Below are 25998 nucleotides of genomic sequence, written 5' to 3' on the forward strand. Positions count from 1 at the left end.
TCACTGTTGTTATCACCGTTACTACCACTGTCAGTTGTTTGGTCTTGCTCTTATGGGTTGGATAGATTTTTGTGACCTGGTCTTGCACCAAGGAACTCACCAACATTTTGTGGACTAGCTGGAAATCTAACTCTACACAGTGTCTTTTCTGGGGAAGTTTATGCCACCTTTATCTTTTTCTTTATCTTTTTTCCCCAAGCTTTATTGGGATATATTGACAAATAGAAATTTTACATATTTAAGTTGTACAACTTGATGTTTTGATATATGTATGCATTGTGAAATGATAACAAGCTGGTTAAGAGATCCATCACTCATATAGTTAACCTTTAAATAATTTTTTCGGCGGTGGTGGTAGTGAGAGCCCTTAAGAACTACCTTTTTGGCAAATTTCAAGTATATAATGCAGTATTGCTAGTTATAGTCACCTTGCTATACATGAGAGCTCCGGAATTTACTCACCTTTATGTCACCTTTCAATTTCTGACTTCAGGCCCTGGAAAACCACCCATTCTTGTGCTGGATGCTTCCCAGACTACTTTCTTTGCCTTAAAGGATATTTTGATAAACCTTCAGGGCATCATGGACTTCATGGGGTAAGCGGTGGAGAGTAACGGTACATTTGTCATAAGAAGAAAAAGCAGATCTATTTTTCTTTGGCAAAGATTACCTTTGAAAATTATTATGAGATGCAGAGTTTCCTTAAATACAACTAACTCAGCCTTAATGTGTGCTTTTTTAATGTTTAGCGTCTAAGCACAAGTTAATGCTGCACATCCCACAGAGACTTTCTCTCAAGCCTGGCACACTCACATATACCCCTAGTGCATAAAGGCAAACAACTTAATTATCTTACTCTCCATCCATAATTATCTTGAAATTAACCATTTATAATGTCCAAAAGTTTACACTGCGAGGTATATATTTTAAAATCTGTTTATAGTAAAAGGGATCAACATGGTTGGTTACCCTCATTTCTCTATGCCTGCTTAGCTGTTAAAATGAAAAGTAGCCACTCCATCATACTCTTGGGGCTGTGTGCTTAAAATTATTATTAACTCCTGCAAGCACTCAAGAAAGACTTTTTGTTATTTTCTCATTGAGCCTCTACCCTGTGCTAGGCACTGGGTCCTCAGAAGTGGAGAGGACAATTTTCTCTGTTGCCTTCAATTAGGTTAGAGTCTCTTTGGAAGAGAGTCTGGTAGGGCTGCCATAATGATACTATAGACTGGGTGGCTTAAACAACAGAAATTTATTTTCTTACAGTTCTAGAGGCTGGAAGTACAAGAAATCAAGGCGCCAGCAGGTTTGATTTCTCCTGGGGCCTCTCTCCTTGGCTTGTGGATGGCCACCTTCTTACTGTGTCCTCACATGGCCTTTTCTCTGTGATCATGCATCCCTGGTGTTTCTTCATCTTCTTATAAGGACACTAGTCATATTGGATTATGACTCTACCTTTACGACTTCATTTGACCTTAATTACCTCTTTAAAGGCCATGTCTCAAAATATAGTCACTTTGGGGCTTAGGGCTTCAACATATGCATTCAGCCATTAACACGTTAATAGTCATTGACATCTGTGAGGGGTCTGGCCCCCTGTGTGTCTCTGTTTCCTGCCCAGAGCAGACTTGTTGGAGACAAGGACTGTCTAAGATGGGAATTGACACAGAAGTAGTAGTTGGCAAGAAAAAGAAGGAGGGGAGAAGCATCCTGGGCTATATACGGTCAGAAGTCCAGAGGACACGAAAGAATGTAGTGGATAGTTTAGTGTAACTAGATTTAGAAATACTTTGCTTTTTTTTAGGTCTTGACCTTGAATGTATGTTCACGTGAATAGTACCTAGTCTTGAACTTTGTCAACTCTGTAGAACTTAGTGGTACCATACCTTGTCCTCGGATTTGTGAGAGGTGTTCAAGGTGAAAATGGGATGAAATGTAGTCGTTTTTTACCTATGGAGAGTCAGGGTTGCCCACGATGTGGGATTGGCTGCCCTCCGATAGGAGGGCTGTGTCTGCCTCCCCGTACACCTGTGCCGCTGGCCTTGGGTTTCTCTGCCCTCATCCCCACATACAGGTGCTGTCTCTGCAGGCAGTGTGTTCAGCAGGTGAGCATGGAGGTGAGACAGATTTGCCCAGACAAAAAGTAGGAGGATAAAGAAGGGGAAGAAACCCACCCACATACTTCCCACTCAGACAACTGCTGTTAGCATTTTGATGTATTTCCTCCATATGACATTATTTTTATTTTATAAAGTTGTGAACATCCTATACATATATTTCATCTTGCTTTCTTCACTTAAACCTTTCCTGTTAAATATAATTTTTAATGCCTCTTTAACTTTTAATTCCACCTACTCAAAGTTTATTGAACAGTTCCCTATTTTAAGTTGTTAATTTGTTTCTCTCTCTCTTTTTTCCCCCACTAAGCTAACTGTGACAAATATCTCCGAGCAACTTTGTTCCCACATTCCAGATTGTATTCCTAAATTACCTTAGGAGCAAAGGTTATTTGTAAGGCTTTTGACACATACAATCAAATTGCTATCCAAAAGGGTTGAATCAATAGACAGCCCCAACGGCAATATATGCTCTTGGGAACACAGAGGATTATTATTATTGTTGTTGTTGTTGTTATAGGCAACAATGAATATTTTATTGTTTTATATTACATTGATTGACTACATGTGAGGATGAACCTTTTCTCATTTTACCAAGCCATTATGTTTTCTCTTTTGTGAATTAGAGTTTAGTGTCCTTTGGCAAGTCTTTTCATTGGTGCTCTGGTGCTTTGAGGAAAACCCATCATTTCAGGGGAAGGCGAGTTCTTCCTTCCCTAATTTAACCGGCAGTGATGAGTGTCGGAGGAGTGTGGGCCTGTTTCCGTTTGACCAGGGGAGCCCTTGCATTGAGATCACATTTAAAATAACCTCAGTGAGAAATTCTAAGCATGATAAGAAGTGAGTTGATTTATACCTAATTTGGGATTCAACTAATATTTATGGTGTGTCTGTTGTATGTCAGCTGCTGACCATGCTAGCTGGTTTCACAGAAACATTCTTTATTGATCCTCATGACTGCTCTTTAAGGGCGTTTTAGACCCTTTTTACACCTAGGAAAACTGAGGTTTTGACAAATGCAGACTGGGATTTGAACCAGGTCTCCCGATACCCAGGCTGGGGCCTCTCCTCCTAAACCATTGAACCTGCCTCCAAGGTAAGGTTTGGTATGTTTATTTTCCTACAAGCGTCTGCTCCAGTCATTTTGTACCGGGCCCTGGAACGGTCCACAGCCTGCACAGCTCCTAGAGAAGGATGTGAAGCGCTGTGAGCACACTTTCCAGCATTGAAAGTGATTCTGGAGATCGCTTTAGGTAAGAACAGACTGGAGACGTCAGGGAGGCTCCTTCTGTCTGGAAAGAAGAAAGTTGAAAGGAGATAAAGAGGAAGGCTGAAACCATAAAGGATAAATGTAGCTTTATTCCATATTTTCCTAAGTGCCTCAATGTAAACGCCACTAGAAATTATAAAGAAGGATTTTTAGGATTTCGAAAACCATACTGTCACTTCATGACATACAACACATTCCTGCGAATCCTAAAAACATAAATTCTGGGTTCTGTGTTAATGTCAGACTTCCTTTTGTGAAACTTCTAATATGTTCAGGAGGAATGTGTAGCGAACAGCAACCCACCGTTTAGGGGCGCTTGGGGCACTGTATTGTCCCGTGTGATATTGAATGTAGACGATGCTACTCTCCCTGGCCCCCAAGAATCGCTGGGCCCTTGATGCTTTAAGGGGAAAACCAGCCTTTCCTTTTCGATTATGTAATTGTGATCAGAATAGACTCCGGGACATAATTCCAGATATATCCGGATTAGCTTTGTCTAATTAAGAAGAATTTTGGATTTAAATCCTGTTGGCAGCAACGTTAAGGACACGTTTTATACATTTACTAAATGTTAATGATGAGATGCACTTTAAAGATAAATTTTAACATTTTAAGTAGAAAGCCCATACAAAACAAAGGTTTGTTACAGATTGGTTCTAAAATGAGTACTGCCTTAGTCAGGAGATCTCAGTAAACTCATGAGTGTTGTGAGTGGCCTTTTGGTTTCTTTTTGCTTCAAGTTTTCTCATCTGCACAGTTGAAATTGTTAGATGAAATTATCCCTAAAGCATTTTCTAGAGCCAAACATTTCTGACTCTCTAATATTAAAGTCTCTGAGAGTTTCTCTAAGCCCAGGTAGTACAGTTACAAATATTTTCATTGTTTGCTTGTTGGTTTTAGGGGTGATAATACTTCATAATTAGAAGCCTTGAATAGATGAGAAACCACACACATGGCATAAAAGGGTTTCTCAACAAAATCTCTGTGTGGCTCAAACTGGGGAAATAGGTGTATAAATTTTTTTGTTTGTTTGTTTGGATACAAAACATGTCACCACACAAGCAACTTATGAAAGAACCCTTAGCATTGTTTTTCATAAACTTGGGAAAATTGTGAAAAAGTTTTTTTCTCAAAATAATATTTTGATTCCTACTTATTTAAAAAAATGTGTTGAAGATCTTAAGCTTCAGAGTATCCGCTCTGTCTGCATATTTCCAGTCTGTTCCTTCAGTCCGCGTGCTAGGCGGTGTCCTAGGGGCTGGAGATGCAGAAATGACAGGGAAGAGCTCCTGCCACGCATGCCTCAAGGACTAGCCTAGAAGCTGATCCTGGAAACAAATGATGACAGACGTGGTGGAGTTAGGAGACCAGGAGTGTGATCAGGAAATCACTGTGTGCTGTGGAAGACTTTATTTCGGTTGGGTAGTGAAAGATGAGTAGAAGTTTGCAGGCAACAAGGAGAGTTGGCATTCTAGGTATCGGAGACTGCATGAAAGAAAGCCAGCATGGAAGGTAATGTGCTAAGACTTGTTAAGAAAGATCACTCTGGTTGTGGCCTTCAGGAAGGGTGAGAGTGGGAGGGGATGGAAGATCAGGCAGTTATGAGGCTGCTTCAAGAGGCTAAAAAGGAAATAGTGAGGCCAATGCAGGGAGGGTAGAAGATGGAGGTGGGTGAGTCTGAGAGGTGGATATTTACTCAGTTGAATGACTGTAAGGATGGGGAGTCAGAAGAGAAGCCGTGCAGGATGGTGAGATTGCTAACTTGGGGGAGTTGGTTGACTTACCCTTGAAGAGCCCACTGGCAAGTGAGTGACCTTTATATGCTCAGTATGACATCTTTTTCTGATTTAGGAACCTGCTTCCTCTTTGGTGAAACTTTTAAAAGCAGTTACTAGATAGAATTAAGGAGCTATAGCCAATGGTGTGCTGGTAAATACTTTATAACTGTTTATAATTAAATTGTAGAGAAAGGTCAATCAAAGTGCATACTGGAGATGATTGTTTCTGCATAATAGTCTTTCTCGATTATCTTGTAATTATTTTCATTTTCATGGAATAAATGGCCGTCTGTTGGCCCCTGGTGCCTAGCTGTGTGCTCGTCATGCTTTTTGGAAGTGCTGTCTGTGTTAATCGGAGTACCCAGCTCCTGCAGATCTTCTGTCAAGGGTGGAGGGGCTGTATTCACATCAGAAGCCTCTCATTTTGCTTTGAGGTAGAAAAACAATAAGACAGACTTCATAAGGAAGTTTATGTGTCAGTGGTGGCTGCCTGCAGGTGACCTCGTGAGTGGAATGGAATTAGATATGCAGTTCTGGTAGATATTTGATTGCTCCCGTCGCTAGGAACTTTATGGCTTTTACAGGGAGAGTTGTACTGGAAATTTACCCTCCCTGTCCTTCAGCTGGTTTGTCCCTAAGCCAGATCTGTCTGAAAATTGAAATGGAATACTTTTTCTCCTCTAAAGTTATCAGTTGTAGCTGTCAGAAATTTGTTGCTGTCTGCTAAAGCCTTTTAGCACGAAAACATGCTAAAGGCAGTTGCATGTGTGAGTGTCGTGTGGGAAGTTACATTATTTTGTGGATGCAGAGAGGGCCTTAAAACTAGATTATTCATGGGTGAAAGGGAGGGAAAAAAGGAACAGAATTAAAAAAGAAAATGCTGAAAAATATGTAGCCACTGTGGCTCTGCCTTTCTTCCCAGCTGCGTCACTTATACACTGTGGGTCAGGTGGGTGTGAGTTCAGTAGGTTCAGAAGAGCTGCCTTTTTTCCCTCCTTTGGCCTTCTCAGCTGTGCGCCCAAAGCCATGCCCATACCTGGTGTTCAGCAGCCCCTGGCCAGTCTTTCTCAGCACAGCTCTCAAGAGGAAGAGTATGGATGCTGATTGGGAAGGGTGTTCTCTGCCTTAGCATACTGACTGTACTTATTCTCTTCCGTCACTTTTCCCCAAGGGAAACTCTACGGAGGGATTGCTTTAGAATTTTCTTGGGCTTTTCTCAGAATCCCTTCACACACACCCCTGCCCACCCCCACCCCCCGCCCCGCCCCTGTGGGCTGTTTTCTTGGTAGCTGCCCTTCTTTTGGCTACTTGAATTTATTGAGAGGTATGCCATCTTCCTTTGGTTTGCACCCTACAGTGTTTAGAGGGAAATGGGAGGGGTGGAGAATCGAGGGACACCAGAGCTTTCTGGTACTCTCTGCGTGTGTTTGGAAGGAATTTAGAAGTAGCCAGAGCTCATCATGGTGTCATAGCATTATACGGGGTATTAGGCCTTTGGGGAAGCTGAGATGCAAAAAGGTTAATAACTTTCCCTAAAGTCAGTGGCTGTTAATGGCAGAGTTCTAGAGTCTGCACTTTTCCACGCTTCCCTGTTCATGTAAAGGAGCTGGGAAGGTCTCTTTTAAAATGTATCATGACCTCATGAAGTATGAACGTCAAGGTTACATATGTTAAAGAAATGTATCAGCTTTTCTCATGTGCCGAAGTCCTGTAATCAAGCTGGTCCTAACCCCCTAAACATTTCTACAGAGCCAAGGAAAAAAGTCAGACTGATGTTAATCATGGGAGCCTATTACGATGATATACAGCTTGTCATAACACATTATAGTATTGCAGCAAATATATTTAACTTACTGAACATCCTCAGGGGGCTCTTAACTCCCTTTAAAATTATCCTCCAAGCCTCTGCAGCAAGCTCGAGCTGCAGAGTTTTGTGATACTTCCACATTACTTTCGAACAAACCAGCATTATGAGAATCCCTTTTGAAAACCCTACACCATTTCCCTAGGCTTAAAGTATGTTTGGTTTTGTCAGCACCTGGAAACAGGAAGTTGAGATTTGAGGAGAAACCTTTGGCAGTTATGCGCTAAGCTTGCTGGAGAGTTAGGAGTGTCTGTTGCCATGGAAACCACACTGCTGCCTCGTTTATTAATGGAGGCTTGGTGAACTTCCGGAGGTACTCTCACCCAGTCCTGCAAATTCATTCTAGAGAAATGCAGGTTGACTTTTAAGATATTTCTCTGTCGTTTCTCAAGCATTCCCTCCTGGGTCTTCATGAGTTCCAGAAAATTGCTTGTGTGCAATTTCAGAACCACTGATTTTTATCTGGCAAACATGTCTGTTATCTGGCAAGCATATCTGAAGGCCGTTTCCTTTCTTTCATGCTTAAATAGTGTTTATGCCTGCCTGCCTTGTTCAATAAGTGAATTTTTTATTATGCTGCCTTTAAGAATTATATGGATTTAAAATGAAGGGAGAGGGGATGGAAAAATGAACTAAACAAATACATCGAAAACCTTCTGATGCTAGCTTTAAGAGAGTTAAAAGTTTTTAAGCCTTTCCTAATTTTTAAAATTCTAAACTTTGTTTTTTATCTAAAATGAATGAGTTTTTTTGTTCCCACTCTAGTGAGACACTTTAAGAAAATGTCTCAGACACATGTTCTTAAAGTAAGTCTAATTTCACTAAACTAACTCTCCCCTGCCAGGCAGATTAACAGCATTGGAAGTTGCTTCCAGGAAAAAAGAAAAAAAATTTTTTTTCCAGCTAATTGTTTATCTGGGAGGATGCAAATGGTGGTTTTAAGTCCTTTAAGTCATCCATCATGCCTGGCAGCCTCCATTGTCTCATTGTTGGGTTTGAGCCAAGTCAGACCCTTTCTATTGGTCTTGGGAGGGAGGTACACAGATCTGGCTCTGCCAAATCTGTGTTCTTGGGGAGTCCGGGCCCAGCTCTAAATGAAGATAATGTGGGCAGATCCATAGATCCCCTTAGATGGAAAAGATCATGGGTTTTCATTTTCTTATGTCACATTAAAGTAGGAAGTAGCTCTCTATTCAAAGCAGAAGTGACGAGACTTGTTCCCTTAGTTCTCCCAGTGTCTATGAATTACTGTTAGCTTTTAAATGCATTTTTGTGGATGTAATAAAATACTGTTTATAGTCAGCTACAAAGTAAGTAATTACAATGCAGCGAATGAAATTCAATATAGCTTTGTCGTGGTTTTTTGAATTTTAATTAAACCAGTCTTAGAGTAAATTATAAATGCTGCTGCTTTTGTTGTGACAAGTGACATTGACAAAATATTAATCTAATGGATTGTTATTCACAAAAGCTAAATGTCTTCTCAAGTCTGCAGGCTTTGGTTGGTTGTTTTATTTTGTTTTAGTTTTCAGTTTATGCTTTAAAAAATCCACAGAAAAGAATAAAGTTTTAAAGCCACATGAAATAAGAACTCCATGTATGGAATATTCCATCGTTGATATCTTGCCAGCCACAATTGCATGCATCTCATTTATGGCACTGAAAACTCAAATTATTTTTTTAAACCAGATGTTTCTGTGGTCACTTTTTTGGTATCATTAAAACTTGAGTTGGGATAAATAGCCAACTATGGACTACAAAGCGTAATTTTAAAGGAATAATCAGCCCATATTCTTATTATATCATGTGCCTTTTATTTTAGTTCACAACTTACCTTGTTGCTTAAAAATGATACTTTGTTGGTTGTGAATTTTTTTTAATAGCTAAATTATCCAAGTTATTTTCTTTGGAGATTCTCTTAACTTGAATTTATATAATTAGCTGTAAAGAATGTATATAAATATTCTAAAACTAATTTTCCTTTTGGTCAATTTCTTGTTTCCCCTCATGACTTAAAGCTTACCTTTGTTTTAACATTTTAATATTTAAAGTGAATGTAAATAATTTAATTACAAAGTTTTTACATTAGTCCTACAATAGTTTTTAATAAGACAAATTTTAATCCAAGGGTAAAAGCTTCACATTTGCTTATCTTCTTTTGTTTTTTTTTACTCTTCAGAGCTGACCTCGAGTCCAACGGTTAGAGTAAAATCAATTTTACCTCCTAGCTTTTTCTTTCAATTGTTAGAAATTCCTGTTTGAAAAGTAGAGCTAGTTACTCTCCTTTTTGTGTATTTGTGGGGGTGATGGTAAAATCACATTATTCATTCAGTTTCCACGTGCTATCATGGCCTATATTTTTTATCCAAGGATTAAATTGCTGCCACTGCCTGCACCACCACCGTGAGCTCGTGGGGGGCCAGGGTGGGGAATGTGGGAGACAGTTGCTTATAGACATCCAAATATGACAGCACAGAAATTTCTAAAACAATATGGCAGTGGAGCATTTGCTGACTTCAGAATGTCAGATCAACCCCAATATTTTTTCAGGGATGCTAAACCTCTTGTAACTGCTAAATTGGATTTGTCACTGAATGAAGTATCAGCTGCTGTTGGACAAGGCCATAAAAGCCAGCCGGCTGGCCCTTTGTAGGCAGGGCTTACCCAACGATTGATATGTTTTAGCACTTTTGGGATTATTGTGATTAAGAGGAAACCATTCTGAATGAGAGAGAAAAGAGAGTAAGGACACACAGCCCACAGCTGGTGAGCAGCATGTGTTGGCTCCGAGGAAGTCACCATTATGGCTTTCTCCTGATTCCTGCCCTGATTGACGGGTATGAAATCTTTATATGAGGAAAGTGGTGTCCTTATTTCCTCCACTTGCAGCTCTCCCTGCGGGGCGAGAGGTGTTTGGAATGTTGTGGGCTTGAGAATTTTGAATGCTTTCAAAGAGCGTGTGTGAGCGCACAGACACACGCATACACACGCATACACACGGTGGTAAACGCGTTAGTCAAGCAGGAGAGTTAATTGAGTTAGCGCGTAAGGATTTCAGTAGTAACAACAGAATGTCTTCTTCCATTACCCAGACCCAAATCTCTGTGACATGCATTAACAGTATACTTGCATGTAGGAGTCTATGTCTGAGTCCGTGTGTGTGTGTGTGTGTGTGTGTGTGTGTGTGTGTGTGATGGCTAAATGAGTACTGCACAGCCAGTGGATTCGTAAACTCAAGCACCTGGCTGAGGGTTTATTAAGTGCGAGTACTGAACCGCCTTTTTAGAACAGGTTTCATCTCGAGAACCACCTGTCCCCATGCGCGGTGGGCTTTTGCATGGGTCTTGCACAGGCCAAGGCAACTTTGTTGGAGAGGCAGCTTGTGGAGTAGATTGGCATTTGAATCTTTCCCAATACTTGCAAATGCACATGGAGTTGGCTGCCTCTCTGGCTGTCCCAGGGGCCTGTGCCCCGTTCATGTTCAAGGTTTGCTCAGCATACCACACAGGAAAGAGGCCGGCTTGCCAGGTCCTGCGGAGCGTCTTTCCAAGCCTGTGAAAGGCATGAATCATCCAACAGCCGAGCATGCTTACAGCTGGCCCTTTGCTAGCTTTGATCTGCGAATCAGGCCGCACCATGAATGCCCTTATTGTCATGTTATGTGTACACAGTGTGTGAATTATTGAAAATAGGGAGGCCTGAGCCTCATCTGGTAGAGATTACAGTGCAGGCATGCTGGGCGAAGGGCTGTAATTGAAAATCCCCAGATGCTGTTTATTTGGCCTTTGTCACATGACCTGCTGCAGGAAGATTGTCTGAACAAAATGTTGCCTGCATGGAGAGTGGAGCCCGCCTACCCCCACCCCCCAGAACCTCCACAGGCTCAGTCTGTACACAGCTTAAACACCTGCCCAAAGGATTTTTAAAGGCTTAAAATAGATTCACTCATAGCATTTAAATAGAGGGCATCTTGCTTGTTGGTTTAAACTGCTTAAGCGGTTGTTGACTTGTGGAACCTTCTATCCACACAAGGGTTTGCTGGATAATTTCGCTCTGAGATATCTTTACAAAGCAACATTCAGGGCTGGAGCCACATGAATAGTTTGGGCTCTGCCTTTCTATAAAAAAAAAAATCAAACTTCTCTGCGGTAAATGAGCTTGCAGATGAAGCCACATTGACTGTATACATGCCTTCTGTCTTTAGAAAATACTATGCCTACCAAGAATATGGCCCTGAGCTAGTTCATTCAGTTGCTATTACCCAGTTCATTCTTACCCATTCTGCCTTTGAAAAAGTTGAGATGATTCTTAGAAAATATGTTTTTCTCAATTAAATGCCAGATGTCATCTTCTATATTGGTGGTGGATTGGGCAGGATGCTGAATCTGAAGTTGATGCAGATCACAAGAATTAAAAGCAGGAAAGACTGAGCTAATTTTGAAGAAGGAAAGCCTTTTCAGTTTTCCAGGTTCATTCTACTAGGGAATAAAAGGCTAGTCCCTTCCTTTGTTGATATCCTGTCTCAGCTGTGCTTGCAGGTGCCTCTTCCATTTCTTGGAGCTTAAGAAGAGGAAAAATTCATCAGTATTTCTTCATTCTGTGAGCATTCAACCAGACTGTGAGCTCCTTGAAGACAGGCAGCCTGTTTTATTTCTCCCACACCAAGCTTTCTCTCTCTGTCCTTCCTGCTGCTTCCCTGCTCTTCCTGCCTCTTCAGAGGAGACATTGTCACTACCTCCTGTGTGCCATGATGTCTCTTCTTCAAATGCTTTTTTCTTTCAGGGGGGGACTAAAATCAGCAGTAGCACTGTCACTGAGGAGCACGTTCTTCATACAGTGCCAGAGTTGGGAGGATGGAAAACAATGGGAGTAGGACATGGGCCCTGCCTTCCCAAAGCTCCACATTTGTCCAGGAAAATGAGCAGAAACACCCAGAGGCAGAGTGCAGCTAGTGCTATTGCGGTGTGCACAGAGTACGGTGAGCTGGAGGGACAGAGCCAGCCCACTGCCAGGAGTGGAGGGAGCCTGCTGCAGGCTCTTGGCAGCTTGGGAGTCATTGTTCAGTGGATCTGGATGGGATGGTGGGGATAGCAGGGGGAGGGTCATTTCACACAAAAGGAAGAGCACCCAGCATGGCACGAAGAATACAGGTTTCTAGGGACAGTGAGGAGTGTGTGTGGAGAGTGGCAGGAGAAAAGGAAAAAACCTGTTTGTCTATGTAACATACAAGTTTTTTTACAGGGGGATTGTGTTTGCATGTTATCTGGGTCATTGGAAATTTAAAAGGAGGATATAAATGGGTTACTCTCCTGAATCTAGAGCTCAGTCAAAAGAGGTGATTGGTTTGGTTTGCTTGGTCATCATCTAAGATGGAAAGCCTGCTTTCTTCATGGTGACTGGCCTGGACAGTGTTGCTTTGGTTACTGCTTGTTTTAAGACAAGTCGGATGTGGCTAGGGCAGGTGGGTCAGGTGACCCAGAGTATGGCAACTGTAGGAGGAAACATTACTGGACCTTTGTCTCCAACTGTTCTTCCGGACATTTCTTCCTCTATTCCTAATAATTCTGTCTTTTATTGCCATTGTTTGACTTCTTACCCCATTTCTCCTCCAGAGCCTAGTACAATCCTCTTATGTAGAAAATATTCTAGCAAGACATAGTGGTGCACACTTGTAATCCCAGCAACTTGGGAGGCTGAGGCAGAAGGATTGCTTGAGGCCAAGAGTTCAAGACCAGCTTGGGCAATGCAATGAGACCCTGTCTTTACAAAAATTAGAAAGAACTAGCCAGGTGTAATAGTGTACACCTATGGTCCCAGCTACTTGGGAGGCTGAGGCAGGAGGATTGCTTGAGCCCAGAAGTTTGAGGCTGCAGTGAGCTATAATTGCACAACTGCACTGCAGCCTAGGTGACAGAGTAAGAACCCATCTCAAAAAAAAGAAAAAAAAGGAACAAGAAGAAAATATTCTGTAATTTATTGACTGGGGCAGGAGAGTGCCTTTGGGCCCAGATTATTTAGGCCTTGAATGTATTAAAGAGGAGTTGAGGCTTTGTTACAGGTGAGGCATAGAGAACTTTTAAGGTTGTGCATATAACTCAGTCCATTTCATGTTTAGATTCTGCCCCCATCTAAGATTTTGTTCTTGTTAAACACTTAGCAGTGGCTCTAATGTTAAGGAATAATGAGCTTGGAAGACAAAGCTGGATTAAAATCCCAGCTCCACCACTTATTAGTTTGGGGACTTGGGCAAGTGCTTAAACTTCTTTGAACCTCAGTTTCAGCTTTTATGAAATAGGAATTAGGTGGGTGTGAAGGTTAAATATGTGAGTATATCAGCACAGTGCTTTGCATAGTACTGACACATGTAGGTATTCGCATGTTATTGTCCAGCTTTCTATAGCCTCATACTATCTCTACCCCCCAGATTTCAATTTCTTCATTTTAAGTGCATTTTAAAATGTGATTCTTTATCATCACGTTTTCCATGTTATTGTTAGAAGATTACTAAGTGCCTAGACATTTAGGTTTTTCTTAAGCATGTTTTCTCAGCAGCAGGTAGTCCCATGTGCGTGTCATTTTGATTTAATGCTTGCATAACTCTACCTTTGTGTAGCCATTGTTATAGTAGCTACCAAAGTTGACCCTTAATTCTTCTGGTGATAGTTGTGTTTTTACACTAAGAACTAAATTCTGCAAATCCAGTGAGGGACATGCTGTTCAATGCAATGTCTCTAGCCCATTCATGGAGAGAATTTCATAATCTGTCATAAATTATAAGAATTTTGGCCACAGGTAGCCTCTGGCAAAAACCTAATTCTTGTCATTTTATTCAATGAAGAATCTATTTTAAATTAAAAGGTCATCGTAACAAGCAAGTAGCTTGCATGGTGCCCCCTTAATGTTAAGGTAGCACAATAAAGTGCTCCTTTTACTTGGAAACAGTTCTTATAGCCGTATCATTTTGAAAATTGAGGATGATGCAAAGACTGGAAAGGATGTTCAATTTCAATAACACTGGAAGTAGAAGTACCATAGGTTTATACTAGAAGCCAAGTTATATGGTATCCTGGACAGAAAGCCTTTTTAACCTCCTTTAAGACCTCGTATGTCAGTTCAAGCAATGAAGACGTATAAAACCCAGTGCAGTGACATCACATGATAGTTAAAAGACCATTTTAGAGCACCTCAAGGGGCAGAGCCTTCACATTTGTTGTCTTGGATGCACACAACAACCCTCCAGAAGAGAGGCTGTTATTCCCATTTTATGAGTGAGGAAGTAGAGGTCTAGAGAAGTTAAGCAAGCTGCCTACATGGACACAACTGATAAATACAGTATCCACAAAAGATCCAGGGCGGCAATCATACGTCTGAGTCCGAAAACCAAAAGTCTACGGCACTGCCACCTTTAAAGATTATTCATTCAGGACCAGCAGTTTTTAGCACTTCAAATGTGTGGATTTCACACTTCTCTGAGGCCAAATAATTAATAAATAAACAGAGTGTTCTTAACCCAGTTTTTCATTAACAAGACTTTCCTGGGTTAACACGGAGATTAGCTTTTTTGGGGGATGAGATCCTTATGACTGTGGCTCTGGAGGTGACAGGCTGGGGGTAGGGCATGAGGGAGGAACAAGCCTGCATGGGTCACACTTGGGCCAAGATAAGAAACCAGAATGAAGGACTGGAAAACTGTGGCGCCTCTCACTAAAATAATTGGAACTATAAAAGGGCTTATAGATTTCAGGTGATATTGGCAGTGTTCTTCAGTTTTCATAATCTTTTTCTAGAGTGTTTCTTCTGATTTTCTTTAAACAGAAGAGGTGAGCTCATTCATTCGTTTATTAAAAACAATTATGGAAGCACCTCCTTAACTAAGGTGCCAGATCTAGGGTCAGAGAGAACCAGAGGGATGCTTTCCATGGAGCAGCTACTATTCTCGGAGGTGGGTGAATAGTCTCATATGTAAGTAAAGGCAGTACAGCAGACATGCAGCAGCAGCAGGGATCCACACTCGGTACTTGAGGGTATGAAGGAAGAAATGATAGCTCCCAGAAGACATCCGGGGGGAAATATTCCAGCTGGGGCTTACAGGGATGAATAGGAGTTTGCAGGCAAAGGAGAAGAGATAAAATATTTAAGGACAGATGGTTGCACAAAATGATGGAGATGTGGAAAAGCATGACAATGGTTTGGGGAACTCTGAAGATCCATGCACTAGAATACAGGAGTGGCCTGTTAGCCTTAGGTACCAGGCTAAGGAGTTTGTGTTTTCTTACAGTGGGTGGGCACCTATTGATGTAGGAAGGCAACATAATCAGATATGGATGTAAAGGAAAAAGTGTATGCCCACAAGAGGAGTGGCAGAACTATCGGGACTGAACAGTCCCTTTGAGAGCCTGTGGGTAGGGTCCTATTTAAGTCACAGTTGGGAGCAGCAAATTCAAGTTCAATCCCATACACACCTTGAGCACATGGGATACCAAGATGCAGAAGACATGGACTGTATCTTTAAGAAACTTACAGTCCGATTGTGACACAAGGAACTCTGAACAGAGTCAGACTGTGGGCAGCGTCCCGATGCATGAAGAAGGGGGACCAACAAAGAATGGTGACTCTCATGCTACTTTCCTAATCAGAGTCAAGCCTTCATTCCCCTCATATACTAAGCTATTTGATTTTAGCTCATGGTATCTTTGTTTCACTTGGCGTTGTAATACTGTGATCTTTCCTAGTCACTGGTCTGTGAGGTTAGCTCCAGGCAGCTGGCTCCCTGGCTCACCCTTCTCCACACATTTCTTGTGCAGTACATGTTTTAGGGACATTTCAGGTGAGGTTTCATGGAGGAGACAACATCTGAGCTGGCCCTTGACAGATTTTGCTTGATGGTTTTAAGGGGTATTGCAGCTGTAAAGAAAACCTTAGCATGGCAGGATGAGTTTAGGGAACTTTAGCCAGGTTTGTGTTTTGGTGGTGGTAAAATGGATCAAGGTGGTAGTCAGGGGGGTGTCATGAAAAATAGAGGCCAGATGGTGGGACAACATTGAACACCAGTTTGTTCCTTTAGACTGTGGGCAATAGGGAGCCATGAAAGGTCTTGGAGCAGTAGAGTAGTTAACCAGAACTGTGTTTTAGGTAGCTGTATATAGGATGGATTAGAAACAATAACAGCTAGAGGCATAGTTATGTATTAAGGCTAGTCAAACTATTCATTAGAGGATTAAAAAGGTGATTGTATGGCATATCTTTACTGCCTTATAGGGAATGAGCCTGTAGAAGAATTTACTTCATTCATATTTCTTTTTCTTTTAGAAATAATTAAGCAAAAAGAACTTCTATCCAACATAGCTGTTGTATTCCCTACATAAACTTAGACATTTTTACTTGCTGGTCTCTATTTGACCCCTGTAATCCAATGCAAATGTGTAGTTTGTAAGTTGTTCCTCTAAGATGAAGAACACAGTGTTTTATGGGGCCGTCTCTTGATAATGTTATCAACTGCCGTTGACTGATAGAAACTCCCAGGAAGGTGGGACTTGAGTTATTGCCAGACGTTTTGCAGGGATGCGAGGTATAAATTCTGCCTAACCAGGGGTTAACACAGCCTTCCTCTGTGTGTTCTTTCTTCTAAAGCTGTTTTTTCATAAGCTCCTCGGTGAATGCAGACACAGGTTGTCTGTGAGAGTTGCCACTGTTCGTCTCCTGAACGCCATCAGCCCTTGTGAACCTTTAGATTGGGAACATGCAGTACCAGCCCCTGACAACCCAGAACGGGCTGCCTGGCCCTTTCTGGTGATTTTCCACATTGGTGCTGATTTTTGGTCAGTGATTTATATTGAGGATTAACCAAGCCACTGGTGTCTAAACTTCCTCATTGGCAACAGTCTGGGGCTGGCCCAAGTGTTCTTTTTCATGAACCTTCCCTTCTGCCTAAGCTTAGCCCTATGACCCCTGCCCTTCTCGTTCAGTCATTGACACCAGCGGTCCCCAGCCTTTTTGGCACCAGGGACCATTTTCATGGAAGACGATTTTTCCACAGACTGGGGAGGAGGGAGGATGGTTTTGGGATGATTCAAGTGCATTACATTGATTGTGCACTTTCTTTCTATTGTCATTATTACATAGTAATATTTAATAAAGTAATTACACAACTCGCCATAGGTCAGGGAGCCCTGATTTGCGCCATCAGTGTGTACTTACTGAGGACCTGCTGGATTCCCAGCACTGGGGCACAGTGGTGAGCGAACCCAGCCTGTCTCTGTGCTCCTGTGGCGCTTCCTGTCTGGTGGCAGTGGGCGGGGCAGGTGTCCATCGTACAGTCATTCCTACAATGGAACACAGTTGCTGCGCTGCATGCCGCGAACGGGAGGTTTGGGGTCCCGTGAGAGCACTCTTTAGGGCAGTCTGGCCCCATTCTCGTGGGTGAGGGTTCTTCCAAAGAGATGCAAGCTCCTCGAAGGCAGAGATGTATCTTTTTACCCCCGTAATTCTGGCACGTTGCTGTGTCCCGTCAGTGCACAGCCCATATCTGACCAGTCTGACCAGTGGGTGTCTGGCCAGCTTCGGTAGACCTCCTTGCTTCCCCGGTATTTCTGGGACAAGTTGCTGTGGCATCCATGTGGAAGAAAGGGTTAATGAATATTAGCTCCTCACAGATGAGTTAATAATACTCTCTACTGCCTCCTCTGGTGGTGTCCACAGTTACACCCCCCCAGACCCTCAGGAGGGCAGATGGAGGGATTAAACATCTCCCTCTGCAGACCCCTGCCTAGCTAGCAACACTTGGTTCCCACAGTGTCTGCTTCATTTATAATTTTTGGTTGTTGGCTTTCATATCCTAAGGTGTTTTTTCCTTTAGATGAACCCCAGCTGATAAAAATGGGTCCAATGGCTACAAAGCATTTCAGCGCCACGTTGCAGAGTCTGGCCTGAGAACGTCCCTTTGTAAACTGCCCTCCCTGTGCTCTGCGCTGCTGCTGGTGTGGGAGCACAGAGCCGGCCCCGTGGCGGTGCCACCTCGCGAAGGCATCTTTCTTTGCTTCTTCACACCAGGTCATGCTTTCCTTTTTTTTTTTACTTTGTGATCTAGTGTCAAACTGGATTATGGGGATACAAGAGCCTCATTTCTGCTCTGAACAGTGACTCGGTCCACAAACGTTGAGCTGCTCTGGAAGGGGAGGCAGAGAAGAGATGCATGTCGTTGGTTCTCGTTATCAAGGACAATTTGGCTGCAACCATGACAGATGCCAAAGTGTACCAGCAAGAAAGCCCAGGTGAAGGGCTGTGGATGTTTAGGGAAGGGAAGGCCTCTTCCAGCGGGAAGGCTTATGAAGAACAAGGCATGTGGAAGATGGGCACGATCCACACATGCAGAAATGGGCGAGGACATTACAGGCCGTGAGAGCAGTGGTGCACATGGGTGCAAAGTCCAACATGTTAACAGGGAACATGCTAGTTAGTACTGTTGGGCAGAGTTAGGGGTTGGGGGAGGATGTGAAAGACCCTAACACTGCAGTCGTCACACCAGTGTCTGTTTGATACAGCATTGGTCTAGCAATCAGGAGAAGCTTCAGTTGCTTTCTGATTCCCATTCTTTTAATATGGAAAAAGGGGGTGGGGAATCCTCAGGTATCCCTCCTGGTGAAGGGAAGGCCAGCAGAGGTTTCCTCAGAGTCAGCTCACTGAAGCCCCCTCCCCAAGCCCCAGACAGTTCTGCCTGCTTGGGTCTGAGTTTGTCGCAGGACCGGCTACAGCCTGGGAAGAGGAGCAATCCATTTGTTGCTTCTTTCTTTGTGGCTCCCTGGCTCCATTCAATTACGAAGTGGCTCTTACACTGTTAAAGTGGAGTGTCTCTGGGCTACAATTTCTAGCCACAGACCCTGCATTTGCTGTGCCTCAAACATGACCTTGAGGCCACATCCCATTATACACACAGCCCACAACAACGTTAACCAGTCTTCTGTCTGGGTAAGGCAGGCACAGTGCAAACTGCAAACTCTGTGCCTTTCTGCTGGAATCTCTCTCTACATTGCCCCTTTACCAGGAAATTTCATGGCAATGCAGGATGCGGGAGAAGCCGATGATGGGCTCACTTTCAACTGTGTTATGTTATTCAGGAGAAAGGAAAAATAAAATAAAAATGAGATTACAGCGCCTGGTGAGGATCACAGTTAAAAGTGGCAGGTCAGGCTGTGTTTCCCTTTGCTGCCGCCTACGGCCTGTGGGAAAAGCAAGATATACAGAAGTGATACGTTGTACATTTCTAAAGGAATTTTTGTGCTCCAGAGAGGCTTTTTATCTCTGATACACCGGACAGGTGGTGTGATATATAAGGCTCAAGGGAAGATGCTCCCCAAATGACTGCAGGATTAGTTCAGGAAAGTAGCAGTTAACTTTAACGTTAACCTTGTTGAAAAGTCATTTTTGTCACGTAAGGTTTACTGGATCAAGCACCACTGTGAGTGTGTGTATGTGAGAAGAATTAGATCAACAAAGGTTAACATTCCTAATACCCAACATTTGGATTGTGGCTGTAAAACTGGGGACCAATGTCCAGTTATATCAGTGATGGTTAGTGCTACCTGTCTCCTGGTCCTTCATTAGGAAATTCTGTGCCATAGTAATGTGATTCAAATCCAGGACTGTGGACTGTAGAGCCCACCCCATTTGGAAGGCAGGGCTGTAGAAACAGGGCTCAGGATGTCCTATCAGGCTTCCTGACAAGACACCAGTCAGGATATCTACAGTATATACACAACCCCAAGCAGCCAAAAAGATAATTCCAAAATTGTTTGAAATGGCATACTTCTTTTCCTAATGTGTAGTTATTTTAATTCTGGGAAGACTTAGAATTAAACAGAACATTGTAATAGGATCAAAGCCATCACATTAATATTTTTGATTTAAAAGATAGATGTATATTTGATATTTCAAGTAATTATTTAAAATAATTTGACTTAGGTAACATTAGCCTGTATTTCCAAATTAAAATGAATAATGAAGTAATAATTGATGTACACTTTTAATTTTGGGGAGGATTGAAATCTTACCAGGTTTATAAGCAGTATTAGAGCATTTAAGAGAATGTATTTAGTTTCAAAGAGTTGTTTAAGGGAAGATTTTGTAAGTTAAAGTAGGCAATTCTAATAGTCTAAAGAATTAAATAATTATTATTTGTCACTTGAAAAATGGATGAGGGGAAGAACACAGACTTTTGAAAGGTGATCCTGCACATTTGAAGAACAGGGCCATGAGAGTTGAGATAAGCTGTCAATGAAATGATGACTACAGCGCAGTGCTCAGCCCACAGTACTCAGTAAGGGCCTGGTGAAGTAGTCATTTTTAGAAATACAGTCATGTGTTGCTGAATGATGGAGATACATTCTGAGAAATGCATTGTTAGGCGATTTTGTCATTGTGTGAACATCATAGAATGTTACACAAACCTAGATGGAATAGCCCACTACACACCTAGGGTATATGATATGACTTACTGCCCTTAGCCTACAAACCTGTATAACATGTTACTGTACTGAAAACTGTGGGCGATTATAATACTATCGTAAGTGTTTGTGTATCCAAACATAGAAAAGATACAGTAAAAATACCCCATTATAATCTTACAGGATGACTGTCATATATGTGGTTCATTGTTGACTGAAATGTCGTTACACTATACTTAAAGTATAAGTTGACGGGTGTTTAACTCCAAGGGATGCCCTGTTGCAGAGACTGCAGGGTATTGAGTCAAATACGCCTGTCTCTTATGTTGATCTTATCCATTCAACCAAATGCCAAAAGAAATTGAAAATTAGTTCCATAGGTTATGTGTCACATTTACCAAGGTATTCTGTCACAGAAAGTAAGCAAGTTTGAGGGCAGGAGACGTTTTTGCCATCTGGACAAGGTTCAGAGGAAATTGTGTGTAATACGGAGCCCTAGACCTATTTCATCTGGGCCTCAGACAGCCCTGAACAGGGTGCACCGTGAGGCCCCGAGCTGGAGGATGCTTAGCTTGTCTGCAGACATTGTCATTTCGGTCTGGCTTCTGGTAATTAGGTACTCCTAGCTGGGCTCTGCTGTCAGCGAGCCTTTGAGACAAATTGCAAAATCTGTACAACCATCTGAGAGATGGAGAAGTAGACCCGATGACACTACAGGGGATATTGGTAGTTCTCAAAAGTTTGAAAGAGAATGCTTAGAGAAGCAATCCTCAAAACTGAATTTAGAGGTCCTTTTCCTGTGGTAAGAGAGTTCGGTCACAGAATCGAGATCTGAGAAGTCCCTGACAGGCTGGAGTGATAGGCTGAATCTAACAGGATGAAATCAAGCAGAGATAAATGTAAGGTTCTGTATTTGGGTCTGAAAATCCCAACTATGCCCTAAAGACTGGGAACAGGAGTAGGGATTTATATGTGGATATGTCTGTAGCCTTGCTCTTGTTGACTTAAGAGGAACAAGAAGGATCTGGAGATGAAAATTACAGGAAACCTCAAATAAGGAGGATCTTTATTGTTTTGGAGACAGGGTCTCACTCTGTTCCCCAGGCTGAAGTTCAATGGCATCATCGTAACTTACAGCAACCTCAGACTCCTGGGCTCAAACGATCCTCCTGCTACAGCATCCCGAATAGCTGGGACTACAGGCACGGACCACCATGCCCAGCTAATTTTTTTTTTGTTTGTTTTTTGTAGAGACAGGGTCTCACTGTGTTGCTCAGGCTGGTCGAACTCCTGACCTCAAGAGATCTACCTGCCTCAGCCTCCCAAAGTGCTAGGATTACAGGTGTGAGCTACCATGCCTGGCCAAGGAGGGGCTTTTTATTCTTCAATATGTTTTAAGATAAAATGGGCTGCTTTCTCAATTCTAGAAATGCTGGCGTAGGCTGATGAGGAGTTAGACTTTCAGGAATGGGAATGGATGACCCAGAGGTACTTCGTAGCCCCAGGATTTTGTGATTCCTTTGCTTTCTGTTGGTGACTGTGTCCTGCACTGTCCCGGCACTGGCAGGTGATAGAGCTATGACTATAGGGAATATTTTAAGCAGCAATGAGAACATCTTTAGAGTTCTCAGTCAAGACTTCCATAAGGACGGTTTGGCATTGGTCCTTGTCAGTGTAGCCAGTTCTTTACTCTGCCAGGGGAGGTCTGGGAGATGCGGTCACTGACTTTCACTGGTGGCTGGGTTATTTCCTCATTTATTCATCCTCTGTGCCTCATTCATTCTCAGCAGGGTGCTGAGTGCTTGGGAGACATTGGGGAACAACACAGAGTTCTTGACTTCTACAAGTACATAGTATGTCTGGGAAGAAGTAAGACCATGAACACAGATTTTACAACTATGGTTGTGAATATGATTACGGTTCAGCCACAATACTAGGAAGGAGAAGTACAGATTGTGCTGTTGTGGGAGTGTGGAACAAAGCAACCAAACCTAGCTGAGTGGTGAGAGAAGAGGGCCCTGAGGGTGCGACGTTAAAGTAGGGCCTTGAAGGAGAAGTAGGATCTGGCCCAACAGTCTCAGGCTGGTGAAGCACACAAGTGAATGCCACAGCAGCAGACTTGAGACTCGTTCTCGACCAGAAGAAGTTCTGCTTAGGATGGAGCTGACAGAAAGCCAGCCAGAAGTAGTAGTATGAAATGAAGGGTTTCCATTTACTGTTAGAGTATGTAAAAATATTTTCAATTCTTGGTGTCAGAGCAAGTTGAAGTCATCAATATGACCTGCTCAGAAGGATTCATGTCTTGTATGAGTGGGTTTTTATTTTATGTGGTATCTTAGGTACCACTTAGGTTCTGGGGACATATTTTCTTTTTTTCTCTCTCTCTCTTTTTTTTTAATTGAGACAGGGTCTCTTTTGCCTGGGCTAGAATGCAGTGGCCTCATCATGGTTCACTGCAACCTCAAGCTCTTGTGCTCGAGTGATCTTCCTGCTTCAGCCTCCCAAGTAGCTGGGACTGTAGGACATGCCACCATGCCCAGCTAATTTTTCTGGTTTTTGTAGAGACAGGGTCTCAGCCCTCCTGTGAACTCCTGGCCTCAAGCAATCCTCCTGCCTGGGCCTCCCCAAGTGCCAGGATTATAGGTGTGTGCCACCACACCTGGCTAATATTTTCTTATTATATTATAATTCTTCGAAGTCAGGTTGTCTGAGACTTCTCAGTTTCCCGATGGTGTAGGTATGGAAGGTTGGTTGAGTCATTTCTTTCACTGATGTGATTTGTGCATAGTCAGTCACTGGTGCATAGTACCGTCGGAGGAGGGGTGTGTGCTTCTTACCGCTGTAGGGCTTCCTTGGCTGTAGCAGTTCATTCTCTTGTGGCTATAATGATTCTAACTATAGTTAACCACATATGAGTAGAAACTGAATGAGAAGGAAAATGAATATGAAAAACAAAAGACTAGAACAGAACTCAGTTTGTTTTCTCCCAGACTAATCCTTCTTTGTATTATATTAATATTTGTTGCTCATATGAGTGACCACCCATTTAGGTACCTGCATGCAAATGACAAGGCACATTTTAAAAAGATACATTTCTATTCTCAATTGCTGGTCTAAATTCCAAATTAAATGCCCTTCATCTTAATTTTTCCTAGTAAACATATTTGTAAACAATTGTGCTGTTTTGTTTTTCTAGCATTAATAAACTCATAGCTGCAATTTAAAATTTTTTGATTCTGAATTCTATTTCTAGCTTTCAGAGAACCCTCCGCCCCCTTTTTTTCTTTACGTTATCCACCTTATTGTAAATTCTTCTTTCTTTCAGGTAGGAATGAATTGATAGCCAGATACATCAAACTCAGGACAGGGAAGACGCGGACCAGAAAACAGGTAAAATATACCACCTGGAAATAGTGCATGTCACCGAATGGCCCAAGGAGGCATTTTGGCTGCAGTGGCTGGCTGTGCTTTGGCTCCTAGGAGCCCCTAATTTGAGTTCCCTGTAAGGATGTCAGTGTTGTAGGTGTTTTAAATTGGCTCAGTTTTCACTGTTCATCATTTCAGTGACCCTTTATTATGTGGTCTTCCAAGTTCTTGTCATACTCATATGGGAAAGTTTCACTGCTAAGGACAGTGTATGAGCTGCTCCTGTGCAGTATTTCACAACTGACATTTCTTTCCCAAAATGTGCATCTGCAAAAATTGCAGGTGCGAATGCACTTGTAAGTTATGAAATTTTGAGATTTTGTGCATCGTAATGGAACGATTACATATTAGTCATCGTTTCAATGAAAAAGTGATGCTAGCAGCCTTGGATATTGGCCTGAATATGATGTTAAATGATGTGCGTCCAGGGAACTGTTGCTTCTTAAGCGATGGCTTTTTGTCAGTAGCTGCTGTGACTGAAATGAAGTTACAACTTCAGTACCTCCGTGCAGAGCCTTATCCGAAATCCTCTGCCCTTTGTCAGGGCTCTGCCTTCCCTCATTCTTTCAGATGTAAAGCAGCCCAAATCTCTGACATGACCCAGTTCAGCACTGGATTGGATGAGAAATTAGTTAGTATTTAACTAAAAAAGAAAAGAAAAAGAAAAAACCCTCATGGGTGAGTTGTTAATAGAAAAAAAAATATTTTTTTAATGTTGATTTGTGCTGAACGATATGGCACGGTCCTTAAAAACTGCAGTCAAACCAAAAGGCAAGCCAAACTGTGGTCTCATTAAGACTGAGCAGCAGATTTCAGTTCTGTTCCCAGTGAGGAATTGTTTTCATGAGTGTTTATAATGGGGAGAGGCTTTTCCCCGGGAATGCTACATGTGCCGCAGCCTGGGAGCCTCGCTGCTGAGTCAGCACAAAGGGAAGCGGCCTCCTGCCAGCGCGCAGAGGCAGGGCATTGTCTGCTTGGGGGATGCTCCCCCCCTGACAGTGGCCCTCATCAAGTCAGAGAATCACATAAGAACAAAATTCGGGTGAAAACAAGCAACAGCAGGAGCCAGATGGAGGGGTGAAGAGGATGGGGGAGTTTCTGCTTCTCCGTACTTTAAAAAAAAGAAAAAAAGTACAAAAGCAAATTGGAAAAAGAATAGTTGGAACTGAGAGACAAAGTTAAAGATAAAAGGATCTTTTATTATCATAAATCCCTGTTTTTAGAGTCGCTAGAGAATTTGAAATGAGGTAACTGGCCACGCAGTCTGAGTCACTGAACTTTTAAATGGAAGGTTCTAAATTTCTGGAACGGACGGATCTAATCCCTCCCATACTGAGAGTGCTGGACCTGGGGTGTCTGCTGGTCTGTGAGCTCTGGTCACTTGCCCGGTGACCCCTTCACTGGGGGACTCTTCTAAATTTAACCAAGTCCCACTGAAAGAGATGCAAATTTGTTTACCCAGTGGAATCATTGTGTTTCAGAAGCCGGGCTTGGCTATGGATCCACACCCCGGCATCCTAGGGATGTTTTTAGGCAGCAGTTGGTGATACCTCTCCAATGTGAATTTGTTGTTCAGCAAATCCGTGTGGTTTTCAACCCAGATTTTTAACAGGATGGCTGGCTGGCTGTATTCACACATTTCGCTTTGTAATAATATGCAAATCCACTTGGCACCCAGTCAATACCCAAAAGAGTGGAAGGATTAAAGATATTTATAAGGGCAAAAAAAAAAAAAAAGCTCTGCTAACTGGGTCTTTCCATTTCTCTTTGAGATCTAATTTACATGTCAGTATTATTTTAACATTTGCTACAGAATCCAGAGCTCTTAATGAGATCAGAATACAACCGACAGCTTCGGCTTTTTGATTCTGCAGCATGTGCTAATTTATGGAGAGTCTCTTCTAAATTGAGAAGGATTTTCCCTCCTGATACTGAGAAGCTATAAATATTTTCATTTACCTCTACCCCCACCTTTTTAATTTTAGAAAGAAAACAACCCTACTCTCCCCCTCTCATCCCTCCCCGAATGAGTTTTTCCCAGTGCCCTTTTCTCCCGAGTGGGGAAACTAAGATGAGCCTAAACTTTCAGCCTGAATCAGGTCAC

At 42.4% G+C, this 25998-nt stretch overlaps 1 protein-coding gene across 5 annotated transcripts in view; it reads left to right on the plus strand.

Annotated features, from left to right (window-relative positions):
* The window catches only part of TEAD1 (TEA domain transcription factor 1), a 240853-nt gene that overhangs the window by 153078 nt on the left and 61777 nt on the right, over positions 1-25998 (plus strand). For all 5 annotated transcript variants that reach the window (XM_045557552.1, XM_045557553.1, XM_045557554.1 and 2 more), the window contains one exon: positions 23794-23858. In XM_045557552.1, coding sequence (XP_045413508.1) covers positions 23794-23858 — 65 coding nt within the window. The remainder of the gene's footprint in view (positions 1-23793; positions 23859-25998) is intronic.

Source organism: Lemur catta, chromosome 7, assembly GCF_020740605.2.
Source record: "Lemur catta isolate mLemCat1 chromosome 7, mLemCat1.pri, whole genome shotgun sequence".
Taxonomy (NCBI): Eukaryota; Metazoa; Chordata; class Mammalia; order Primates; family Lemuridae; genus Lemur; species Lemur catta.